General features: G+C 60.8%; 5 protein-coding genes across 9 annotated transcripts; 3 read left to right on the forward strand and 2 right to left on the reverse strand.

The window, feature by feature from the left end:
- Positions 1–2,957: 2,957 nt before the first annotated feature.
- Positions 2,958–8,834, forward strand: TERF2 (telomeric repeat binding factor 2). Of its 4 annotated transcripts, none has more exons than XM_048316500.1 (10): positions 2,958–3,181; positions 3,267–3,362; positions 3,867–4,045; positions 4,252–4,338; positions 4,840–4,983; positions 5,188–5,720; positions 6,197–6,583; positions 7,065–7,150; positions 7,408–7,460; positions 7,925–8,834. In XM_048316500.1, exons 1-10 carry the CDS (start codon positions 2,995–2,997, stop codon positions 8,081–8,083), a joined length of 1,911 nt encoding a protein of 636 aa, XP_048172457.1. In that variant the 5' UTR covers positions 2,958–2,994; the 3' UTR covers positions 8,084–8,834. The 4 variants fall into 4 exon arrangements, with proteins under 4 accessions (XP_048172457.1, XP_048172456.1, XP_048172459.1 ...); XM_048316499.1 differs by having other exon boundaries at positions 2,959–3,181; positions 4,837–4,983; XM_048316502.1 differs by having other exon boundaries at positions 2,959–3,181; positions 4,837–4,983; positions 6,353–6,583.
- A 509-nt stretch (positions 8,835–9,343) lies between these two features.
- TMED6 (transmembrane p24 trafficking protein 6) lies at positions 9,344–11,587 on the forward strand. The gene is made up of 4 exons (XM_048316507.1): positions 9,344–9,714; positions 10,439–10,565; positions 10,732–10,883; positions 11,040–11,587. The coding sequence occupies exons 1-4, from the start codon at positions 9,520–9,522 to the stop codon at positions 11,262–11,264; spliced, it is 699 nt and encodes a 232-aa protein (XP_048172464.1). The 5' UTR covers positions 9,344–9,519; the 3' UTR covers positions 11,265–11,587.
- Positions 11,588–11,752: 165 nt separating this feature from the next.
- On the reverse strand, positions 11,753–13,117 carry NIP7 (nucleolar pre-rRNA processing protein NIP7). Its single transcript, XM_048316508.1, has 5 exons — positions 12,999–13,117; positions 12,593–12,679; positions 12,372–12,510; positions 12,160–12,300; positions 11,753–12,082 (listed from the first exon to the last, which is right to left on the reverse strand). The coding sequence occupies exons 1-5, from the start codon at positions 13,052–13,054 to the stop codon at positions 11,963–11,965; spliced, it is 543 nt and encodes a 180-aa protein (XP_048172465.1). The 5' UTR covers positions 13,055–13,117; the 3' UTR covers positions 11,753–11,962.
- A 38-nt stretch (positions 13,118–13,155) lies between these two features.
- Positions 13,156–17,335, forward strand: COG8 (component of oligomeric golgi complex 8). Of its 2 annotated transcripts, XM_048316505.1 has the most exons (6): positions 13,156–13,484; positions 13,657–13,864; positions 14,019–14,837; positions 15,524–15,692; positions 15,810–15,956; positions 17,074–17,335. In XM_048316505.1, the coding sequence occupies exons 1-6, from the start codon at positions 13,171–13,173 to the stop codon at positions 17,229–17,231; spliced, it is 1,815 nt and encodes a 604-aa protein (XP_048172462.1). In that variant the 5' UTR covers positions 13,156–13,170; the 3' UTR covers positions 17,232–17,335. The 2 variants fall into 2 exon arrangements, with proteins under 2 accessions (XP_048172462.1, XP_048172460.1); XM_048316503.1 differs by lacking the exon at positions 17,074–17,335 and having other exon boundaries at positions 15,810–16,135.
- A 500-nt stretch (positions 17,336–17,835) lies between these two features.
- On the reverse strand, positions 17,836–21,641 carry VPS4A (vacuolar protein sorting 4 homolog A). Its single transcript, XM_048316506.1, has 11 exons — positions 21,531–21,641; positions 21,094–21,205; positions 20,874–21,021; positions 20,697–20,758; positions 20,322–20,441; positions 20,053–20,209; positions 19,240–19,388; positions 19,055–19,136; positions 18,759–18,978; positions 18,511–18,651; positions 17,836–18,238 (listed from the first exon to the last, which is right to left on the reverse strand). Exons 1-11 carry the CDS (start codon positions 21,549–21,551, stop codon positions 18,137–18,139), a joined length of 1,314 nt encoding a protein of 437 aa, XP_048172463.1. The 5' UTR covers positions 21,552–21,641; the 3' UTR covers positions 17,836–18,136.
- Positions 21,642–22,105: the final 464 nt, after the last annotated feature.

Consider the following 22,105-nt stretch of genomic DNA (forward strand, 5'->3'; position numbering starts at 1 on the left):
GGGAGCTCAAGTGAAGTTCTCTATTTTAGGCAAGTCCATACATTCACCTACCCAGATATTGGGACGTTAAAGGCTCAGCCTGTTCTGAAACCTCTCCACAGTCACCTGATCAATATTAAATATTAAATATTAAATATTGAGGTGCTGCTTCTTTTGATCCTTTCTGTCTACCTTTTCCCAGTCATCAGGGTTCTGTGTGTAACCCAGGAACCTCTGACATGGAAGTGTTTCCAGCTCCTGGTTGTGCTCAGGCATCCCAGCTCTCGGCACCTTTCCAAACCAATGTCTCTCCTTCTAGATCCTTCCCTGCCTGACCCAGTTCCAGAGGGAAGAGTTACCTTTGCTCACATTGGTTCAGAGTTTCTATAATCTATTTGATGGGTTTCTTAAAAAGTGCCTTTGTGCTTCCTTCTCTCCATCCCTCATGCCTGGAGGGTTTCTCTGTGGATTTTCAAAGGGATCTCATTACCCTCCTCCACATTTCCCTTGTCCCCTGTTCCATTGCTCCCTGTTTTTCTGTGGCTCTCCACTGCCTTTCTAAGGCCTGAATGGCCTTGGAAGGGACCTTAAAGCTCCCCCAGTTCCACCCCCTGCCACAGGCAGGGCCTGTCCAGCCTGGTCTTGGACATTTCCAGGGATGGGGCAGCCACAGCTTCTCTGGGAGCTGTTGTCCTGTCTGGTGCTCCAGCACAGCAAGAGCAGAGCCTGGTGACCAGGGGCCCGGTGATTTTCCTGTTCTGTTTCCTGCTGTAACTCCTCCAGAAGGATGTGACAGGCACGAGACCACGGCAACATGCAGATCCTGTTCCCTGGAATATTTTCTTTCATCTGTAATCACTTCATCAAAAGCCACAAATCAGTGAGGGGAGGCTCAAATGCACAAGCACGGCTGCAATTTGTGCCTTCCTGCCCAGTGTTTTGTTTGGCATGTGGAACTCCAAAGCTTTTCCTGAAAAACTGATGATGGCACTACAGGAGGACTCCGTGAACCTGGATAGTGAGGCCACTGGCATTCCTGGTCCTGATTCCTTTTCGTTTATTGGAGACGATGCAGAGAGCAAACCAATCAGTTTATTTTTGTATTTACTCTGGAATTTACCATTCCAGGCTTGTTTTCCAATCCTGGGTGCTGTTAACACACTCGTGGCTCAGGCAGACCCCACAGCTGTGCAGGAGAGAAGCCTGGATTGAGGTGCCAATGCTGTGCCCTCCCCAGCTCCAGAAGCATGTCGGGAATTGTCACCTTCTCCAGCTCCTGGCTCTGCTGGGGGGATCACTGCTTTCGTGACATCTGTCACGTCACCACCCTGTCCACACCTCCCAGGAACTGCAGAGACCTTGTGGATCTCATGGAAAGCAAATCCATCTGATAGGGTGGGAGGTGATCTCCCAAACATCCAAAGGGTTGACACCTTCACCAGGAGGGCGTTGGAGGAGGAGATGGCAGCCCAGAGAGACGCAGACAGGAGGCAGAAACAGGAGGCTAGGGAAGCTTTTCCCAAGTGAAACCTGGCTTGGAGAAGGCAGGTGGCCCTCGAGTGGCTTTATCCTCGTGTCTCAGAGAGGAATCCCTCTTTGCTTCCCTTGGGAGAGGACTTCAGGACTCTCTTTCCTGATCTTTGTGCAAAAATGAATGAAATTTCTCAAAATCCTGAAACTTGTACAGGGCCAACAGGATCTGCTGAAGTGGCTGGCACATCTGGTTGGAGCCGTGTGGATCACAGAGGCAGAAGTTACCGAGCTCCCTGACCAACACGGAATTTCCTGGTCAGGAGAGCGAAGGCAGTGTCTGAAGGGCTGTAAGCATGAGGCTGATCGGCCTCTCCCTGGATTGGGGGGACAGTGCTGAAATTCCGGGGTCCCACCCTGGCACCTCCTCCTGCATCTTGTGACAGAGAAAGAGCAAAGCCACTTTGCCCATGAATATTGCACGTGGAAAAGCATTTGACCCAGAGCATGGCACTCAGTCACCTCCCGTCAGCCCAGGAAGCAGCTGTCGGTATCGCTCCTCGCATCCTTCCGAGCACCCTCCATGACATTCCAAGCGCGGCTGTGCCGTGTCCCGCTCCCACCCTGCTCCCCAGGGCAGTCTCCCCGCGCCAAGTGATGCTTCTGCCTTGCACAGATTATTTTTATCTTCGTTTGCCAATAAAAATCCCTCCCAGTTTTTCTGTTTTCCATCTGACACACGGATTTTTCCCATGTGTGTTTCCTCCTCCCCTGGCCTGGGGCAGAGGGAAGGGAGGATCCCGGATCACCTCATGCCAGAGGAATTTTCACGTGCTTTTCCACCTCAGGTGAGAGAGCCTCCAGGACAGTGTTAGGGATGTTCCCTGGGCCGAGGAGACACGTGTCCAAGCAGGACACCCCAGAGTGGCAGAGAACCACCCCATGATCCCGAGGATCTGCTTGCCAGTGCCTTCGCCTCCGGGCACCAGCTCTGCTTGGGAATTAGTCAGCAGGATCACTGGGCAGACAGGACTTCTAATTCATTACCCCAACTCTGAGTGACTGTGGGACAATCTATGCCCAAAATCCTGTCCGGGGGACCTGCTTTGCTGCTCGTGGTGAGGGGAATCGGCAGGTGGCTGAGGTACAGAGAACAGGACTGTGGGGGTTGTTTGGGAGGCCAGAATAAAGGCAAACCCCCGTGCCTGCGCCGGCAGAGGGGCACAGCCAGCTTTGGGTGACACGAGTTTAACACAGGTGAGACACTCGCTCGGGGGTCTTAGCGCTTACAGGTGGGCGTTTTCCTGCTGTCGGTGCCGTGGGATGGGCGGCGGCCGTTCCCGAGCCCGCGGGGACTCGGCTGTGCCCCCGCCGGCACCGACGCCTCCCCGGCCCGTCCGCCAGAGGGCGACCGGTCCTTCCCGGCGGGGTCGGCGCGGTGCACGCCGGGAGTTGTAGGCGAGGCTCCCGCTTGGTAAGGCCGCGCCGAGGGGCTCGGGGCGCTGTGTTGGTGTCGTCACTTCCGGCGCGCTGGATCTCGGCGGGATGGCGACGCGGCGGGCGGCGCGGCAAGAGCGGGACCCGGACCCCGACCCCGACTGGGCCGGGATGGCAGCGCTCCCTGAGAAGACCGTGAACGGCTGGGTCCTGCAGTTCTACTTCCATCGGGCCATCGACGCCTATCGCTCCGGGCGCAACCGTGACTTCCGCCAGTTCCGCGACATTATGCAGGGTGCGCGCGGCCGGGCCGGGCAACGGCGGGGCCCCGAGGTGTCCGGACCGCACTGCACCGCCATGACGAGCCGTTTGTCCCACAGCGCTGCTGGTGCGGCCCCTGGACAGGGAGCCGGAGATGGCCCAGATGCTCCGGATAATGCAGCTGCTGTCGCGGGTCGAGGAGGGTGAGAATCTCGGTAGGTGCCCGGCCCGTTCTGCGAGCTTTCGGGAGCTCCGGTGCTGCTTGCAGCCGCTCCCTGCTCCCCCCGTCCTGTGTGCGTGTCCCTGCAGCTCCCGGAGCTTTGTCCCCGCACAGAGCAGGGCTCAAGGCGGAGGCTGCCGGGCTCAAGGCGGAGGCTGCCGGGCTGTGCGGGTCTCCCTGCGGGTGAGGGGTGGCTGTTCTCATCTGTCTCACTGGGGGGCCAAGAGCAGCATCCGTGGTGTGCCGGGGCTGGCCTGCTGGACAAACACATCAGCCTGGTGACTCCTGCTTAGCCTCGGAGCTGCCAAAGTGCTCCCGTGGGTCAGGGCTGGGCACCTGGGAAGTTCTCGAGTGCTGCTCCCAGAACTTCCCATGGCTGTTGGGGGGCAGGAATTGCAGTTCAGACACTTGGCAGTGCCTCAGCAGCTGTGGAATTTGTGGTGAACCTGTGTGGGTGGATGGCTGCCACCTGTGCAGGTAAATAACCAGCTCTCCGTAGGGAAGCGCCGTGACCCCCCCCCCAAAGTATGGATGCCAATTCTTATAGATTGCACCTTCGAAAAGGAGTCAGAGCTGACCCCACTTGAGTCGGCCATGCTTGTCCTGGACTTCATCCGTGAGGAGTTCTCTGTGGCGGACAAGACGATGGATGCTGTGCAGAAAATGGTGAAGGAAGCTGTAAGAGCTTTTTTTTTCTCAGTAAATACATTGTGCAGCTTTTGCCTTGGAAAGGTCTCGTGTGGGTGATGGTGGGAGCTGCCTCATCTGCATGTGATTCCCTCGTTATCTGCAAACTCCTACCTGCAGTGATGTAGGAGTTGGTCTGTGTGAAAGTTGGCACTGAGCTGTTCCCTGCTTCAAACTGTCCCTGTTTTCCTCTGTAGGCTGTTATTGTTTGCATCAGAAACAAGGAGTTTGATAAAGCTTCTGATATCGTCAAGAAGCACATGGGGAAGGAGCCCAAAAACCAAGTGAGTCCGTGCTGGAATGAATTGGGGGCTTGTGTGTCCTGGGGGGTTGTTGGGGTGAGGAGGCCAGAATGGAAACAGTCTTTCTGGAGTGCTGGCCCCTCAGTGTTGCAGGTTTGGATTGTCACCTTGGAGCCCCCTCTGTCACACACCTTCATGGGCCTTCCAGGCATCACCATTTATTCCTTGATGAGCCTCCAGCTCACCTTCAGAGCAGGTTCTGGGGACAGCAGGAGTTCCCATTCCTGTGTCTGCAGGCAGTAGGGTGCTTGAGCACTGGAGGCAAGGAGAATTCCTGAAATAAGGTGGTTCTGCTGCTCCTTGGTTGCCCTCCTGTTCCTCTGGCCTTTTCCCAGCCTCATCTCAGTGCAAACTGGTTGTGCCTGGAGAATGCCAAACAGGAAAGGCCCAGTCCTTGCCCACATCTTTGTTGTGGTTGTCACTGATTCCCTTGTCCCTGCCCAGAGTGTTCTTACCTGATCCTATGAATCCCTCTTCTAGAAGAAGAGGAACGAGTGGCTGGCTGTCATCCGGGAGAAGAATCCCTCTCATCCAAAGATCAAAAACTTCTCCTACGAGGACTTCCAGCAGAGCATCTTTGAGTTCCTGAAAGGCTACGTGGACGACTCGGAGCCAGCGCTGCTGACGGTGCGTGTCCACCTCGCTGCCCCGGGGATCAGGCGCCTGATTAACAGCAGGTTAAACCTGGAACACTAAATTTGGTCCATTCCTAAGAGGTTTATATGGCCAAACATGTTTTTCGATCTGTGAAATGCCTTTGGGAGGGATAAAATGGAATGGGAGCGCGAGAAATCATCTCTGTAACGGTGCTGTGCTTTTTTTCTCTCCAAGTTACTGAAAAGGACTTTGAATTCGGAACACACCGACAAAGCAAAATCCTCACTGGAGACTCCCGAGTTTACAGATGGGCTGAATGACCACGCAGCAGCTCCAGAGGCCTCCGGAAGGGCAGAAGGTCCAGCCAGAGCTCCAGAGGCCTCTGGAAGGGCAGAAGGCCCAGCCAGAGCTCCAGAGGTCTTGGGAAGTGGGAAGGGCCCAGCCAGAGCTCCAGAGGTCTCGGGAAGGGTGGAGGACCCAGCCAGAGCTCCAGAGCCTGCAGGAGCAGCAGAAGACCTGGAGGGAGCTGCTAGCCCTGCAGATAGGGCAGCTGGTCCCACAGCAGCTCCAGAGATTATGGAAGAAGCCAGTGACCCTGCAGCAACTCTGGAACCTATGGAAATAGTTATTGACCCAGCAGCAACTCCTGAACATTTAACAGCAGCATCTGATCTCCTGAACGGTATTCCAGAGCCTATGGAAATAGCTAAAGAACCAGCAGCAGCAACACCAGAACTCCCAGGAGTGTCCAACAGGGAATCACAAAGGTGGGCAGAGGAATCTGGCTCTAGACTGTGGATGCAGTGTGGCCGCAAGTTCTCTTCCATGGGGTAATTCCTTGTGTCCAGGCAGCTCCTAATTCCCCAAATGCCTGCCCCGGCCAGCCCAAAGGCGTTGGTGCAGGACTCTGGATCCTGGGAAAGCTGTTGAGGTGGTTTGGCTCAGTTGCTGAGACAAGAAGTGCTGTTGTGACCAGGCAGGGGGGCAGTGGCTGCTCTCGTGGAGCAGCGTTGGGAATAGCAGGAAGCAGTGGAGCATGAACGTGTGTTCTCCATACCGGCTTCCTGGGGCACTGCACCGTTTAGGAGGGAGCACTGGAGGGTTGGGAATGCCCTCGTCCATAGATTTGCACTGTAGGGCCAGGAGCTGGGGGTGCCAGTGGAGGGAAAGGCCGGATTTCGGGGCAGCACAGAGCTCCCTCGGCGGTCTCTCTACAACCCGCTTGGTTGTGTTTATTTTATAGGCAGCCCCCCGGAGCTGTAACCTCGTGTGGGATTTCTGTTCTGAGAGAAGCTTTCAAGATCCTGTCGAACTCCGGGGACTCGGACACACTTTTCACCAAACTGGACGAAACAGACTTGCCTTCCCCCAAGCAACTGTCTCCTTCTGTATCCCACAGAACCAAGAGACGCAGAGAAGCGGAGAATCAAGATTCTGAGACCTCACACCCTCCTGAAATACCCCAAAACATCAAAAACTTGTTCAGCATAAGCAATCTGATCGTGGAGTTGGACGGCTCGTCCAGCAAGTCGAGTGAGAGCCCCGACTCTTCCCAGGAGCACGTGGTCTCTTCTGCTTCCAAACCTGCTCAGAAATTGCCTGATGAGCCCTTGTCTGCCCAGAGTGACAAGTATGGAGCCCCTCTCGTGTGGTATTGTCTGCTCTGCCCCCAGTCTTGTCTTGCTGCTGTTGGTAGCCTGAGCACCAAACCCTTGCCCTCTGTCCCAAGATGAGTGTTGACCTTGCCTGCCAGCCCACGTGGAACTGGGCACAGAAAGCCTCTCTTGTCCATACATTTGGCTTTAAAATTAATTATGGTTTAATGGAGAGGAGAAAATGATCCAGGTCCTGCTGGTAGTGAGGTGCTGCAGCTGGTCCTGGCAGGTGATTCCAGTACAGGTAACACATGTTTTTCCACACTTCTCCCACCTTCAGCATCACTGGCCAGAGGCTGTAGGAGCATCCTGTGGAACAGGTTAAACTCTTGCTTCCCACATCTTGAGAAGTACAGTGTCCAGAGGCTGGCTCTGCTTGCTTGGTGGCCCTGCACCTCCTCCCCAAAAAACCTTCTTCTGAGCCAGTAGCCAAACTAAACCCTCACCTAATTTCAGGTCCTTCCAAGGAAAGTGGAACAGCTCCTGTGGCACGGAGGAGAAGGACAGTTGGAGTGATGAGGATGAGCTCTTTGCAAATGCAGGTATGGAGAGTCCCCGGCAGGGATTTCCTGTGCTAATCCTGGCATGGGGGTCACTCACAGGGGTCTTGCTGCTGTCTGAGTGACTGAATTTTGAAACCAGAAATCCTGTGGAAAGGCTGGGATAAAAGAATTGGGGTGTATTGCCTGTCACGGGGTGTTCTGACTGCGCAGCTCAGCAGTTCAGCCCAAGGCAGCCTCTTAAGGAGGTCTGTACTTCCCAAATGATGGAAAATGTAGCCCTCTCCCTTGTTTTCCAGCATCACTTGAGAAAAACAACAGCGTCACCAGGAACTTCAGCTCCAAGAAACAGGTATGTGGAGCCTTAGGTGCTTCCAGCAGGGCCTGCAGTGGGGCAGTGTCTGTATCATCTCCATGGTTAAACAGGCTGGAGCTGTGCCTGTCCTGCCTGCAGGACACTGGGAATGTGCCTCAGCTCCCTTTGCCTCAATGGCTCAGAGCCGGGTCTGCCAAATTGCCCTCATGCTGGCGAGGTTCAGAGTCTTGTTCCAGGTGAGGGGCACGTATCTGGCAGCTGTTACCCAGGAACCGCTCCCACGTTGGTGCCACCAGGAACTCTCCTCCTGACCCATAGGAAGGCAGCTACTGCACCACATACGCAATGCTGGAGTGGTGTGTGTGCAGCTGCCAGGACCTGTCTGCCTTCCCTGCCGTTCCTGGCACGGGTGATGAGGGAAGGAACATGCCAGGAAGGAGTTGGCAGCAGGTTCTCTGCCATGCAGCTCTTCCCTGAAGCTGCTTCCTTGCTCTTTGCAGAAATGGACCATACAAGAGAGCGAGTGGATCAAGGAAGGGGTGAAGAAGTATGGAGAAGGGAGGTGGAAAGCCATTTGCCTGAAGTACCCCTTCCAGAACCGCACATCGGTGATGATCAAGGATCGCTGGCGGACCATGAAGAAACTGGGAATGCTGTGAAGCTGGGACGTTCCATGCAAAACCCTCCTCGTTTTATTTTTTGGAAGCTGGACCAGAGTGCCATCTGTGCCAGTGTGGGAAGCCCCTCTGATGCCAAAACCATGACTGACAGGAACCCAGGAGCCTTGTGCTCCAGCTGTATTTGCAAAGATCAGTGTGCTGCAGGGGGCAGGGGCTGTGCAGCCTCTCAACATGCACTTAGAACCACCTGGATTGAGATTTCCTTGCCCACTTGACCACTGCAGCCTCTGGAATGAGTCCCAGCTGTTTGCTCTGCTCAGATGTGATCAGCAGGATGATCTCATAGGTGACTGTTTTTTTTGTTTTGGTTGTCTGTTCTCTGAATCATTTGTTTCATCTGTTTGCCATCACTCTCTTGTGGAAGAGAGGCAGCACTGAGTCCCAGAGCTTCTGCAGGGAAAAGAGCCAGGCAACAGGATCTACTTGGAATTTCCCCCCCCCCCCATTTATTTCTGCTTTATAAATGACTAATCTGTGAGGGGAAATTCCTCCCTTTCAGCTCTGAGTCTTTAAAAATGAAAATTATTTTGCATTTCGGTACTTGGAACTGCTTGTTGTTTCCACGTGAAAAGTTCCAGTTCTGTCTGACTTTGGTCATGTTCTCCTTGCACTTTTCCTGGTAATATCCTTGCTGTGTGTGAGCTCCAAGGGTGCCATGTGTTCCTGCCTTCAAGTGCCAAAGCTGGAACAGTCATTTGTAAAATAAAATTCCTTTCTTGTTTAGTATCAAGACTTGTAAAAGTGTGAATTTCTACCTCGTGAGTGGAAATGCTCCAGGCATGTGGGGCTCTCCCTTCTCCTCTGGGGGTGTTGGGTCAGGAGCAGCACTGCCCTCATGGTGTGACATGCTGGTGTAAATGGGAAACGGGAGTTTCTGGATTAGATTCCTGTGGAAAAAGGTCGGGGGGGGGGGGGGGGGGGGATACAGGGGCACTTTCTAAACTTAGTTTCTAAGTTTCTCTTGGCTGTCTTCCAGCAAAGCCAGGGCTGGGAGAAGTCTTGTCTGGGAACAGCTGCTTCCCCCTCTGTCCTTCAGCTGCAGGTGCTACACTGAGTGTCCCCTGTCCCCTGGCTGTGGCCATGCATTTCCCTCCCCTTCTGTAAATCCTTTCCCTGGAGAGCCCGGGGCAGCAGGAGTACCCAGGTAAGAGATGTGGGCCACTAATGGCCAGTGGGAGGCAATGCCAGTTGGTGGTGCCCCACTGGAAGGAGCTGTGTCCTGTTCTTCTCCATGCCAGGCTCTTGCCGTGGCAGCACAGGGTGCCAGAGCTCCAGCTCCAGGATCACCTTGAGCCGTGGCTGCTGTGCTGGCACAGCCCCGGCGCTGCGGAGCAGTTAATGATTACCCCTCCCTGCGCCTCGTCCCGCGCTGCCCTGCGTGGGGAGCGAGTGCTCGAGCCCAGGGAAGCAGGAGGATGCTGCTGCTGCTGCTCCTGGCACTGCTGGGCCCCGCTGGCTGCCCCAGGACAGAGCCCCTGAGCGGCTCCAGCCAGGAGCCACTGTTCCGCGGCGCCGATCGCTACGACTTCGCTGTCGTCATCCCTGCCGGCACCGTGGAGTGTTTCTGGCAGTTCTCGCAGCAGGGTGGCAACTTCTTCTTCAGCTACGAGGTGAGCGCTGGGGACGTGTCCTGGGAAGACGCTGACACAGCCAGGGAATGGCTGTGCTGGATCCATCCATGCTGGTCCTGTGGTGCACTTCATCTCAGGGACTGTGCCTTTTTTAAAGCAGTTATTATGGAATGGTTTGGGTTGGAGGGATCTTAAAGATCATTTCCTTCCACCCCCTGCCATGGGCAGGGACACCTTCCACTGTCCCAGACTGCTCCAACCCCTGTCCAACCTGGCCTTGGACACTTCCAGGAATGGGGCAGCCACAGCTCCTCCGGGCACCCTGTGCCAGGGCCTCAGCACCCTCACAGGGAACAATTTCTTCCTGATATAACCAACCTCATCTGTATCCATCATCAATCCCATGCATTTTTTAAAATTACCTCGTTTAAACCCATGAAGTGGTGCTTGCAGCTCCAGCACTCTTGGAAGCTCTGCCCTTCACTGCCTGCCCAGAGGCTGGGGCACAGTCAAAGGTCCTGGCACAGCATGTTCCTGAGCTCTGTCCCCTTCCCACAGGGAAACTCCAGCCCCTTCATCTGCTGTTTACACTGGGCTGGCTGAAGGAGAGCCAGGGTATGGCTGTGCCTGGTAGTGGCAGCTTCCCCCCGGCTCTGTGCTTGGCAGAGCAGGCCCACAGGAACACGTCCTCAGGGTTTGGCACAGCTCCATCCCTGACACACCAGTGACCCACAAATTCCCCTCGGATGTTCCCTGCCTCCAGGTCCAGCGGGCGACGGGGATTGGCAACAGCAGGAACATCCTGGTCACAGCAAATGATCCCAATGGCTTCCAGCTTGGAGCGTCCCAGGATGTGCGAGGACAGATCAACTTCCTCACCAAGGACACAGGTCCCCCCAGCCCCGGCCCCTGCAGCAGCTCTGAGCCTGCCCAGCCAGGGCTTCCCAGAGCGCTGATTGCTCCTGGGTGGGGAGGATGAGGGTTGAGCACTGGGGATGTGTCTGCCTGGTGCCCTTCCACCCAGGGACCAACAACCCCCTTCCCTTCCCTCTGCAGGTTTCTACCAGCTCTGCCTGGACAACCAGCAAAACCACTTCGGCCTCATGCAGGTGTATCTCAACTTTGGTGTGTACTACGAGGACTTCAACATGGAACACAAGCAGCCAGCAGAGAGGAAGGAGCTGAACGACACCCTGGAGGCGATTGGGGTGAGGGTCAGGGAGGCCAGAGGGTGCCCCAGCACAGCAGGGACAGGCACGTCCTGCCCAGGACACTGAGCAGGGCGTTTGCTCAGGCTGAGCTGCAGCTGAATTCAGCACTGAGCCCCACGGGCAGCTCTGAGTGCAGCTCTGCCTCTCCTGCAGGTGAGCATCCAGAGGCTGCAGATCCACACCTTCCACATGTGGCGCTTCTACAACTTTGCCCGGATGCGGAAAGGGGCCGACTCCTTCCTCCTGGAGTCCAACTACAACTACGTCAACTGGTGGTCCATGGCCCAGAGCTGTGTCATTGTCCTCTCCGGGGTGCTGCAGCTCTACTTCCTCAAGAGCCTTTTCCACACACAAACCTCGGGCAGCCAGAAGTGCTAGAACAGGGCAGGGACCCCCCCTGCAGAGCCAGGGGCCCTGGCTGCCACTCTGTCCCACCACAGTGGGAGGAAAGGCTGGATTCTGCTTCCAGGAGGAAGTTGGAGAGATCCCCCTGCTCCTGCCTCATCTCTAGCCTTGACATCAACCTGAGAGAAGTCAAAGGCCACACTGTCACCTGAGCGCTGTGTCGGTTTGTCACATCCCTACCCATTTTTAGTGTCTTAATGGGCCTTTTCTACCAGACTCCCAATAAAGGAACCCCTGGCAGAGTCCAGGGAGCGACTGCTCCCTGCTGCTGCCATCCAGCCTCTGTGAGCCTAGAAGCTGCTGGCCTCTTCCTCCCTCCCTCCCTTCCTGAAGCTCATCCTCAGACTCTGAGGCTCCCCCCGACCTCATCAATCCCCCCAAGCACACCCCAGTGTGTCACATTCCCCACAGGAGGGGTGAGGACTGGTTCCCCTTGGGCCCCCACACCAGACAACAGGCACTGAAAAAAGGAACAGGCTTTATATGACAGGGCTGGGGCCAGGGCCCCTCTTCCTGTGCTGGCAGCAGCCCCCAAGGGCTCTGCGCTAGCAGCTCCCCCCATCTCCATCCCACTCTGGCTGGGCTTCCCACAGCCGCAGTGCAGGACAAGGTCCGTTCTACCCCGGAACACTCACAGGGCCTGAGGGTCCCTTGGGCGCCCCGAGGGTCCCTTATGTCAGCGTGTCCTCGTTCCGCACGTACTCCCCGACATCGGCTTGGTGGAACACCACGATGGCTAAGGGGTCGACCTTCCGGCACTCCTGTGTGGACTTGGCAGCCACCCCGAAGCCCTGGGGGATGACGAGGAGGTGAGGGAGGTCGCCCACCTCGTACCCCCGCGCAGCCCTGGCCGGGGCCGGGCGCTCACCAGCGGGACGTCGGCCATGGAATACACCACGACACCCTGGTACTGCGCCGTGCTCTCCGTGATGCGGCCCAGCCCCGACTTCAGCACGTGGTTGCCGTAGAGGAAGGACTGCTCCGAGCCCGGCTTCACCCACACCTTGTACTGCAAGAGAGGGGCAGAGCTGTGAGGGGCCGGGGGCCAGGGCCGGGGCTGGCTCGGGGGCTGTGACCCACCTTGGCATAGGGTGCGAGGAAGTCCAGGGCCGTGACGCTGAGCCGGAACTTCTGGGACTTGGTGAACTTCCCAAAGCAGGTGCCCGGGGCCACCAGGCTCTCCCGGGGGACGCTGGCCGCCAGCTTCAGCAGCTTCTCACTGCGGGCAGGGCAGTGCTGGGCGGCGGCCGGGCCCGCACCCCGCGGGGCTGGCCCGGTCCCCACCCCGCCCGGCCCCTCACCTCAGGTAGTAGACGCGGTCCCGGTGCAGGCGGAAGCAGTAGGTGCCATCGGGCCGGTCCACCAGCAGCTGGATGTTCTCCCCGATGCTGCGGGGATGGACCCCGTGAGCCCGGCCCGGCCCCGGTCCCTGCTGCCGCGGCTCCTCTGCTCCGGTTCCCCCGGGCCCAGCCCTCCCGGTCCCCCTCCGTGCCGGCGCCCGCCCGATCCCCGGTGTCCATCACCCCCTCGGTCTCCCCGTTCCCCGGGGTCCAGCCGGTTCAGCTCACCCGGTGCCCATCCTTTCTCCATGCCCGGTCCCGCCCGATCCCCGGTACCCATCCCTCCCGGTCCCCGTCCTGTCCCCGTGCCCGGTCCCCGGCATCTCGCCGGCCTCCCCTCCCCATTCCCCATGTCCCGGCTCCTCACTATTTCCCGAGCTTCTCGAACACCGCCCGCGTCTCCGCCTCCGTGAGCGGCCGCATCGCCCGCGCCGCACACGCGGGGCCGCCGGGCCGGAAGTGACCGGACCGGAACCGGCGGTAGCGGAAGTGACGGACCCGGAACCGGCGGGTCCGGAGGTGACGCGGCGGTCCCGGCGATGGCGGCGGCGGCGGAGGAGGCGCGGCTGCTGGCCTGGCTGCGCGGCCCGGCGGCGCCCGGCGGCGCCGAGCTCGCCGCTTATGTGTCGGAGCTGGCGGCGCTGGGGCTGGCGGAGCTGGGCCGGGAGCCGGCGCGGTTGGCAGCGGAGCGGGCGCGGGTCGGGGCTGAGACGCGCCGCCTCGCCTTCGAGCACTACCGCGCCTTTATCCGCTCCGCCGAGTGCACCGGCCGTGCCGGCCGCGGCTTCGGCGGCATCGAGAGCCGCCTCGGCAGCCTGCTGGAGCGGCTGCCCGCGCTGCAGGACGCCTGCCGGTGCGGGACGGGCCCCGGGCACTGGGAGCGGCGGGCGGGGCGCGGCTGGAAACGGGGCCGGGAAGGGCCGGGGATGGAGTGAGGCTGGGGCACGGCCGGTGTGCGTGGGAGGGTCCCGGCATCCACCCGCTGCAGGGAGGACTCTCCTGCTGATCCCATGCCGCCGCCGCAGGACCTTCATGCGCGATGCCGAGGCCATCGCCTGCAGCCGGCGCATGAACAGCCTGACCCTGAACCGGCACACGGAGATCCTGGAGATCCTGGAGATCCCACAGCTCATGGACACCTGCGTCCGTAATGGCTACTATGAGGAGGCGCTGGAGCTCACGGCCTACGTGCGCAGGCTGGAGAGGAAGCACAGCAGCATCCCCGTTATCCAGGTGAGCCCTGCGCTGTCCCTCACCCCTTACCGAGATGAACCCCGCGTTGTCCCAGCCCTGTGATTCAGGAGACCTCTGTGCTGACCCAATGCCCTGATCCATGTGGGCCCCACACTGCCCCGTGCCTGGGCCCTGACCAAAGGCTCTCCCACAGGGCATCGTGGAGGAGGTGCGCCAGTCCGCCCAGCTGATGCTGAACCAGCTCATCCAGCAGCTCCGCACCAACATCCCGCTGCCCGCCTGCCTGCGCGTCATCGGCTTCCTGCGCCGCATGGACGTGCTCACCGAGGCCGAGCTGCGCGTCAAGTTCCTGCAGGCGCGGGATGCCTGGCTGCGCTCCATCCAGGCCTCCATCCCCGACCACGACCCCTACGTGCACATCACCAAGACCATCGAGGCCTGCCGGGTGCACCTGTTCGACATCATCACCCAGTACCGCGCCATCTTCTCAGACGAGGAGCCGCTGGTGCCGGCCGAGGGCGCGGCGCCCGGCGAGGGGGCCATCTTCCACGGCTGGGTGCTGCAGAAGGTCTCCGAGTTCCTGCGGACGCTGCAGCGCGACCTGGACCGCGGGCTGGGCGGCCGGCTGGACTCGCTGCTGGGGCAGTGCATGTACTTCGGGCTGTCCTTCAGCAGGGTGGGCGTGGATTTCCGTGGGCAGCTGGCCCCCCTCTTCCAGCGCGTGGCCGCCGATGCCTTTAGGAAGGCGGTGGAGGAGGCGGTGGAGAAATTCCGGGAGGAGATGAATTCCTATACGCTGATCTCAGCGCCAGCCGTGCTGGGGGGTGGTGCAGGAGTGCCGGTGCCCACGGCCCAGCCGGGGACGCTGCAGCCCCCCATGGTGCTGCTGGACTTCCCACCCCTTGCCTGCTTCCTCAATGGGCTCCTCGTTGCCTTCAATGACCTGCGGCTCTGCTGCCCCATCGCCCTGGCACAGGACGTCACTGCCTGCCTGGACAGTGCCCTTGCTGAGGTGAGTCCAGGGGATGGAGCTGGGACTTGTCCTGGGAGAACGTGGGGTGGGTTTGTTCTGAGTGGGTTGGGAAAGCCTCTGAGATCATCCAGTCCAACCGTTCCCCCAGTGCTGCCAGGGACACCACTGACCATGTCCTCAAGTGCCACATCCACCCAGCTGTTAAATCTCTCCAGGGCTGGGGATTCCACTGAGCAGCCTGCTCCAGGGCTGGACAGCTCTTTCCATGAAGAAATTTTCCTAATATCCAACTTAAACTTTCCTTGGCACAACTTGAGGCTGTTTCCTCTTGTCCTGTCCCTGTTCCCTGGGAGCAGAGCCCGACCCCACCCTGGCTGCACCCTTCTGTCAGGGAGTAGTGGAGAGCAAGAAGGTCCCCCCTGAGCCTCCTTTTCTCTAGGCTGAGCCCACCCCCAGCTCCTCCTTGTGCTTCAGCTCCTTCTCCAGCTCCGTTCCCTTCCCTGGACATGCTCCAGCCCCACAATGTCTATCTCAGAGTGGCCCAGAACTGACCCCAGGATTCCAGGTGTGGCCTCACCAATGCCCAGCACAGGAAGATGGGCAGTGCCCTGGGCCTGTGGCCACACTGTTGTTGGTACAAGCCAAGTGCCATTGGCTTCTTTGCCCACCTGGGCATGTGGTTGTCATCAGGTGACACCTTCGCTTCTCTCTCTCTCTCTCCCCAGGTGACTAAAACCATCCTGGCCTTCCACCGTGCTGAGGAGGCTGCTTTCAGCGGGCGGGAGCAGGAGCTCTTTACCCAATTTTGCACAGTCTTCCTGGAGGACCTGCTGCCCTACCTGAACCGCTGCCTCCAGGTGCTCTTCCCTCCAGCACAGATTGCACAGGCACTGGGTGAGATCTCAGGGTTTGGTTTTCATTGCAGGGGGAGGACACTTGTGGCTTCCCCCTGGCATTTAGTGGGCCGTGTCCTGCTCTTGCTCCCCTGACCCCTCTCTCCCCATCCCCAAGGTGTCCCCCCCACGCAGCTGCAGCGTTTCGGCCGCCTGGGCCGCATCGACGTGGCCGCGCTCCGGGAGCCGCTGGCTTTCCTCCTTCCGCCGGCACCGGGCCAGGAGGAGCCGTCCCCAGAGACCGCCCCGGACACGGAAGAGGAACGCGCGGCCGTGCCCACCGAGCCCCCGGAGAGTCCCTCCGGGGACGCCGCGCTGCCGGGTGACTCGGTGGGCACGGGGTAGCCGGGCTGCGGCGTGGCCGGGCCGTGTCCCCCCGCAGGAGCGACCCGTGCGGCGCCGCCCCCTCCCCGGTCCGCCCGCCCCGGGCCCCCGCCCGTTCCCTGCCCCCCGGGGCCGCCAGGCGGCGCTGTTCCGGCGCGGTGCGCGCGCACGCGGGGCGCCATGGCGGCGGCGCTGGGACGGGCCCGCCCGGTGCTCCCGGCCTGCCCGGTGCTCCCGGCCCGCTCGGTGCTCCCGGCCCGCCCGGTGCTCCCGGCCCGCTCGGTGCTCCCGGCCCGCGGCTGCGGACACGCGGCGGGCTGGGACCGGCGGGAGCGCTCGTACTGGCGGGCGCTGCGGCGGCGGGTGCTGGGCCCGCCCGTGCCGCCGTTCGCCGAGCCGGTGCAGGTGGGAGCCCCGGTGCTGCGCGGCGCCGCCGCCGCCGTGTCCCCGGAGCAGCTGGGCGGCCCCGAGCTGCGGCGGCTGGCGGCGGCGCTGGCGGCCGGGCTGCGGGGCCGGCCGTGCCTGGGGCTGAGCGCTCCGCAGCTCGGGGTGCCCCTGAGGGTCTTCGCCGCAGAGCTGCCGCCCGCCCGCTGCGCCCGGTACCCGCCGGCGCTGCGCCAGGCGCACCGCATCGAGCCCTTCCCGCTCCGCGTCCTCGTCAACCCCGCGCTCCGCGTCCTCGACACCCGCCTCGTCACCGCCCCCGAGGGCTGCGCCAGCATCCACGGCTTCTCCGCCTACGTCCCGCGGCACTGGGCCGTCCATGTCTCCGGTACGGACCGACCCACCCTGACCCGGGTGGGACCGCGTACCTGCCCCACCTAAACACGGTCGCCTTCTCATACGCGAGTCCCCCATTCCCTCCCGGGTCTCCCCACTCTCACACGGGTCCCTTAATTCTCTGATGGGTTCCCTGTTCCCTTATGGATCCCACCACTCTCTCACAAATCCCACCACACACAGGTCCCCTATTCTCTCACAGATCCTCCCACTCTCATCCGGGTACCCCTTTTTTTCCCCTTAATTCCCCCCCCAACCCACCGCTACCCCGGCCACAGGCGTGGACGAGCTCGGGGAGCCAGTGAGCTGGGAGGCATCGGGCTGGGCCGCCCGGATCATCCAGCACGAGATGGATCACCTGGATGGGACCCTCTACATCGACCGCATGGACCCCCGCACCTTCACCAATGTGGGCTGGATGGAGCTGCTGGACTGACCCCACTGCCCACACGCGGCTGCCCTGACCCTGGTGAAAGAACCAGTGCAGCTCTGGGGGCTCCCACTCAGCTTTATTGCAGCCAATACAGACCTGTGGCCTCAGCGTGGCTCCGGCCCTTCCTGCCCACTGTGCGCACAGGGAGGCAGCCGGGGGTCCCACCCACACTCCCCTGGACACCCGGAATTGCTTTGTGGGTCTAGGAACAACCTGCTGCCAAGGCTGTGCAGGGGAGGGGCAAAGGGGGGGATCCTCCCATCTGGGGCTTGTTTGGGGCTCATGGTCAGAGCGTGGGCAGCAGCCGGGCACAGCACGGGGGGGCACCGAGATGGGGCTGGGGGGCAGCAAGGCTGAGGGGAACCCAGCAATTGCACAGGGGAACATGGGGTGTGGGCTGGTGGGTGTCATCAGCTGGTGGCTGCTTCATCCAAGTAGCTCCTGCTGTAGGCACAAATCCCTGTCTGGGATGGGGGGAGCACGAGGAACCCTCACCCACATGGGACAGGCAGAGGCCTTGGCCCTGGGTCATGGCATTTCGGGGGGTGGGGGGCTGGGCAGAGCCCCCTGATGTGGGCAGAGCCTTGGGGAGTGGCCAGGCATTGCCTGAAGCTCTCAGATTGTTTTTATTTTCATATAAACAAGACAGAACCCAAAGCAGCATTAATTTAAAAAATAAAAAAAGAGCAGGAAGAAGAGTGGGGTGCAGCTGGGGGGGACCTGGCCACCCAGGCCATGCTCAGACCCACCCCCCGTAGTGTGAGCCCCCAGGGCCGTGTCCCCACGCCTGCCGGGTGCTGCAGTGCAATGGGGCAGGAGTGAGCGAACACGAGTCGGTTTGGCACGGCCGGGGAGGGAGGTACAGTGGGGCCTGCAGCTGCCCCAACCCCACACCCCCCATGCCCCCCTCAACCTTCCTGTCCAAAGTCCTCCGTGAATTTCTTCACTTTGAGGAGATCCTCGGCGTTGACAGTGGGGCGGGTGGTGGCCAGCGAGCGCAGCATGTCTGACTGTAACACAGGCGGGTGGGCACGTGGCTCAGACCGGGTAGGGCGTGGGATAGGGACCCCCACGGCAGTGGGGCACCTCTGCCCCATGGCAGCAGCACTGACTGCAGGTGGGTGCTGCCTGGCAGACCCAAGGCCCTTTCCTGTCACCCACCCATCCTTTGGGGGGAGCTCAGGACTCCAGGGGGGTAGACTGGGGGGTTGTGTCCACCCCCTGGAGCCACAGAGAACGAAGAGTGAAGTGGCCGGGCTGAAGCTGCGGAGGGGACACTCACCATGCAGACAATGGGCTCCATCAGCTTGTCACTGGGCACCTCCATCCAGGTCATCTCGGTGGCCCCAGGGTCACCAGGCGAGCATGGCGTCAGGAGATCATCCACCAGGACGCCAGGGATAGTGCGGGAGGGGCCACGCACCTGCACAGAGCCAGTGGCACGTGGCACAGAGCTCGGGGTGGGGGGACAGCTGCCACAGTGCCCACCCCTTCCCAGGATCACCCCAGGCTGTGGCAGCCCCCACTCACCTTCTTGAAGTGCGTGGCCGACTGCACCTTGCGCACGGGCTGCATCAGGGCGTCCCGCACGATGATGCTGATGTCGGCCCCCGAGTAGCCATCGGTCTTGCGGGCGAGCTCCTGGATGTCGGCGTCCGTCAGGGAGTGCGGGGTGTTCCCCAGGTGCAGCCGGAACATCTGTGCCCGCGCCGCCTCCTCGGGCAAGGCGATGTAGATCCTCTTCTCAAACCTGGCAGCACGAGGGGTGAGCCCCAATTCCAGCCCTGCCGGGGGGGCTGGCACAAGGGGCTGCATGTGGGGCTCACCTTCTCCTGATGGCCGAGTCCAGCACCCAGGGGATGTTAGTGGCACCCAGCACCAGGATCCCATCACTGCTGTTTCCCACACCTGCAGGCAGATGGCTCAGAGCAATCTCCAGGGGCTCTCTGAATCGTCAGGTTCCGCCTGCCTCATCCTGCTCCCACCCATCCCTGGACGGGCCCCCACCCACCTTGCATCTGCACCAGGAACTCGGTCTTGATGCGCCGGGCCGCCTCGCTCTCGTTCTCATTGCGGGAGCCACACAGTGAGTCCACCTCATCGATGAAGATGATGGAGGGCTTGTGCTGCCTTGCCAGCTCAAACAGGTTCTTCACCAGCCTGGGGACAAAGCAGGGGATGGGGTCCCCACTCAGAGACCCTCCTCAGCACCCCCATGGCAGCCCCATGTTCCTCCCATCCAAGGAACCCCACACTGGCAGCAAGGGAAGTGCCAGACCAGGGGCTGTGGGGCCCCTCAAGGGGCTGTGCTCTCTCCTGGGACCCTGTTCGGGATTAAAATAAGTCTAATTATAGGGTATCAGAAATTAATAGTGTAGAGTTAAGTTTAATTATGACTTGCTCACAGCTTGGCAGGGGTAGGCCCTGCTCAAAGCTTGCTGTAAGTGAGCTGTAAATGAACTCTGAGCATGGACAGATGGGAAACCTTTCAGTAAGAGCTGCAACTCTGGAAGGTCACAGAGCTGCCCCAAGCTGGAGCATGAGAGCAGTTAATTGAGACAAGGAAACAGAACCCAGTTACGTGTTAGAAGACCCCATCTTAAAATTGCTGTTGGACTGAGAGGTCTGTAAAGCTGGAGGGGCACAGGCTGTGAGCGAAAAGAGGCCCAGGGTTTGCTTTGCTCAGAGTCCCACTCTGAAGGCACCAGCTCCCAGCTCTTCTTTGACAGCCCCATTACTGGGGTTCACTGATGCTGGTGGCTCCTGCCCCAGCCTGGCCGGCCGGGAGCCAGGCTCTGGCCATGTGTCCCTACTGCCAACTTACTTCTCACTCTCCCCCAGCCACTTCGACATCAGGTCGGATGATGACACAGAGAAGAAGGTGGAGTTGTTGGCCTCAGTGGCCACGGCCTTGGCAAGGTAGGACTTCCCGGTGCCAGGCGGCCCGAAGAGCAGGATCCCGCGCCAGGGCGTGCGCTTCCCTGCGGCAGAGACCGGGGTCAGGCCTGCCCATCCCTGCACCCAGATCCGTGCTGGGATCACCCAGGGAGGGGTCACCTCCTGCACAGCCCCTTCCCACTACCATGGCCTCACCTGTGAACAGGTGTGGGAACTTGATGGGCAGAATCACGGCCTCCTTCAGGGCTTCCTTGGCTCCCTCCAGCCCAGCCACATCGCTCCACCTCACGTTGGGCTTCTCCATCATGATGGCACCTGTGAGGGTGTGACTCTGCTCACATGGCCCCACAAAGATGGGCACAGAGAGCAGTGAGAGCCAGAGTCCCTACCCACACACCCAGTCCTGCCTCCCCTCAGCACAGCAGCTGTTTGGGGTGACCAAGCCACAGGAATGCACCCCTGGGCCCCAGTCCCACAGCCTGTCCCCCTCCCCACAGCTGCCCTTTGACTGGGTTGTCAGTGAATCCCTCCTCAACCCCAAAGGGTTGGACCCACCACAGCCTCTCTCACCCATCAGCTGCTCCTGCAGCTTCTTCTTCTCGGGGTTCTCGCCCTCGCTGTCACTGTCACTCCTGGGGACAGAAAATAGGGTTCAGGAGCAGGACCAGCACTGGTTTAGCAAGGGGGGGTCCTGCCAGCTCCGCGGCCAGACAAGGGGATCCCTCACCCCCCTCGTCCCCCACGCACCCCTTGTTGTCATTCTGTGCCTCTCTGACGGGCCTCTTTCCGTGCCTGTCCTTGCTCCGCAGGTACTCCTTCAGCTTCTCCGCCCGGTCCAGGTACTGCATGCACTTGGCTCGGATGCTCTCCTTGGCCTTGTCGCTGTGAGCCTCATCTGCAGGGACCCGCAGGCGTCACCCGGAGCCCCCCGAGCCCCGAGCCCCCCGAGCCCCCCGGCCGGTCTCACATTTGATGGCGTGCAGGAAGTACTCCACGGCGTGCTGGTACAGCCGCAGTGCCTCCTCGTAGTTCTTAGCCTTGTCCTCCTCAGTGGCTTTGGTGACCAGGTCAATGGCTTTCTGCGAGGAGGGGAGCGCCGTGAGCACCGGGCACCGGCGGAGCCCCTCCCCAGCGCCAGGGGCCGGGCCGGGCCCGCCCGCACCGGGGCTCTTCCGCTTCGCCCACCTCCCTTCCCACCGCGCCGGCACCGGGGCTTAGCAGGGCTCGGCGACCTCAGCGGGGCTCTGCACCGGGACCGGGTGAGGCCTTTCCCCGGCCGGCACGGCGCAGGGGCCCGGGGAGGCCTGTCCGCCGGGCCGTGCGCAGGCCCCGCGGGAAGGAAGGGCGGTGTCGGCGCGGCCGGAGCCCCAGCCCCGTCTTCCTCCCGGTGCCCGCGGTCGATACCTGCAGGGTGGACGTTGTCATCGCATCGCCCGGTGCGGCCGCTCCGGCGGCCCCGGGACGACGGCGGCGGCGGCGGCGGCGGCAGCGGCACCGACTGCGGCTGCGCACGGCCCCGCGCCCCCTGCCGGCGCCGCCGGAACCGCGCCCGGTGCGCGCGGCCAGCCCCGCCCACAAAGGGGCGTGTGCGCGTATAACCACGCCCATTTGGTGACGTGTGCGGTTGTGGGGCGTGGTCTCGGACGGACACGCCCATTGATTGACGCCATATTGTTGGGCGTGGTTCAGTTTAGCCCCGCCCGTTGAGGCCCCGCCCCGCGGGCCCCGAGTGCGCGCGGACACCCCCAAAAACACGTGCGTGGGGTGTGGGGGGGTGTGTGGGGGTGTTCATGTGTGTCTGTACATGTGTGTCTGTGTCTGTACGTGTGCCTGTGTGTGTACATGTGTGGGGGTGTGTTCATGTGTGTCTGTGCGTTCATGTGTGTCTGTGTGCGTACATTTGTGTCTGTGTGTGTACGTGTGTGTGTTCATGTGTGTCTGTGTACACGTGTGTGGGTGCATTCATGTGTGTCTGTGTG

Source organism: Corvus hawaiiensis, chromosome 12, assembly GCF_020740725.1.
Source record: "Corvus hawaiiensis isolate bCorHaw1 chromosome 12, bCorHaw1.pri.cur, whole genome shotgun sequence".
Classification (NCBI taxonomy): Eukaryota; Metazoa; Chordata; class Aves; order Passeriformes; family Corvidae; genus Corvus; species Corvus hawaiiensis.

Excerpts from the sequence above, each read along its gene's own strand:
- VPS4A (XM_048316506.1), bottom strand. The coding sequence starts at position 21,551 with ATGACAACGTCCACCCTGCAG. Across the intron at positions 20,210-20,321 it reads GTTCCCACACCTGTTCACAG|GGAAGCGCACGCCCTGGCGC; the intron begins GTGAGGCCATGG and ends TCTCTGCCGCAG. Across the intron at positions 19,137-19,239 it reads GTTCCTGGTGCAGATGCAAG|GTGTGGGAAACAGCAGTGAT; the intron begins GTGGGTGGGGGC and ends ATCTGCCTGCAG.
- COG8 (XM_048316505.1), top strand. The coding sequence starts at position 13,171 with ATGGCGGCGGCGGCGGAGGAGGCGCGGCTGCTGGCCTGGCTGCGCGGC. Across the intron at positions 15,693-15,809 it reads ACAGATTGCACAGGCACTGG|GTGTCCCCCCCACGCAGCTG; the intron begins GTGAGATCTCAG and ends CCCATCCCCAAG. Across the intron at positions 15,957-17,073 it reads CCCGGACACGGAAGAGGAAC|GCGTGGACGAGCTCGGGGAG; the intron begins GCGCGGCCGTGC and ends CCCCGGCCACAG.
- TERF2 (XM_048316499.1), top strand. The coding sequence starts at position 2,995 with ATGGCGACGCGGCGGGCGGCGCGGCAAGAGCGGGACCCGGACCCCGAC. Across the intron at positions 4,046-4,251 it reads AGAAAATGGTGAAGGAAGCT|GCTGTTATTGTTTGCATCAG; the intron begins GTAAGAGCTTTT and ends TTTCCTCTGTAG. Across the intron at positions 7,151-7,407 it reads TGAGCTCTTTGCAAATGCAG|CATCACTTGAGAAAAACAAC; the intron begins GTATGGAGAGTC and ends CTTGTTTTCCAG.
- TMED6 (XM_048316507.1), top strand. The coding sequence starts at position 9,520 with ATGCTGCTGCTGCTGCTCCTGGCACTGCTGGGCCCCGCTGGCTGCCCC. Across the intron at positions 9,715-10,438 it reads ACTTCTTCTTCAGCTACGAG|GTCCAGCGGGCGACGGGGAT; the intron begins GTGAGCGCTGGG and ends CCCTGCCTCCAG. Across the intron at positions 10,566-10,731 it reads CTTCCTCACCAAGGACACAG|GTTTCTACCAGCTCTGCCTG; the intron begins GTCCCCCCAGCC and ends TTCCCTCTGCAG.
- NIP7 (XM_048316508.1), bottom strand. The coding sequence starts at position 13,054 with ATGCGGCCGCTCACGGAGGCGGAGACGCGGGCGGTGTTCGAGAAGCTC. Across the intron at positions 12,511-12,592 it reads GACCGCGTCTACTACCTGAG|TGAGAAGCTGCTGAAGCTGG; the intron begins GTGAGGGGCCGG and ends CCCTGCCCGCAG. Across the intron at positions 12,301-12,371 it reads TCCTCGCACCCTATGCCAAG|TACAAGGTGTGGGTGAAGCC; the intron begins GTGGGTCACAGC and ends CCTCTCTTGCAG.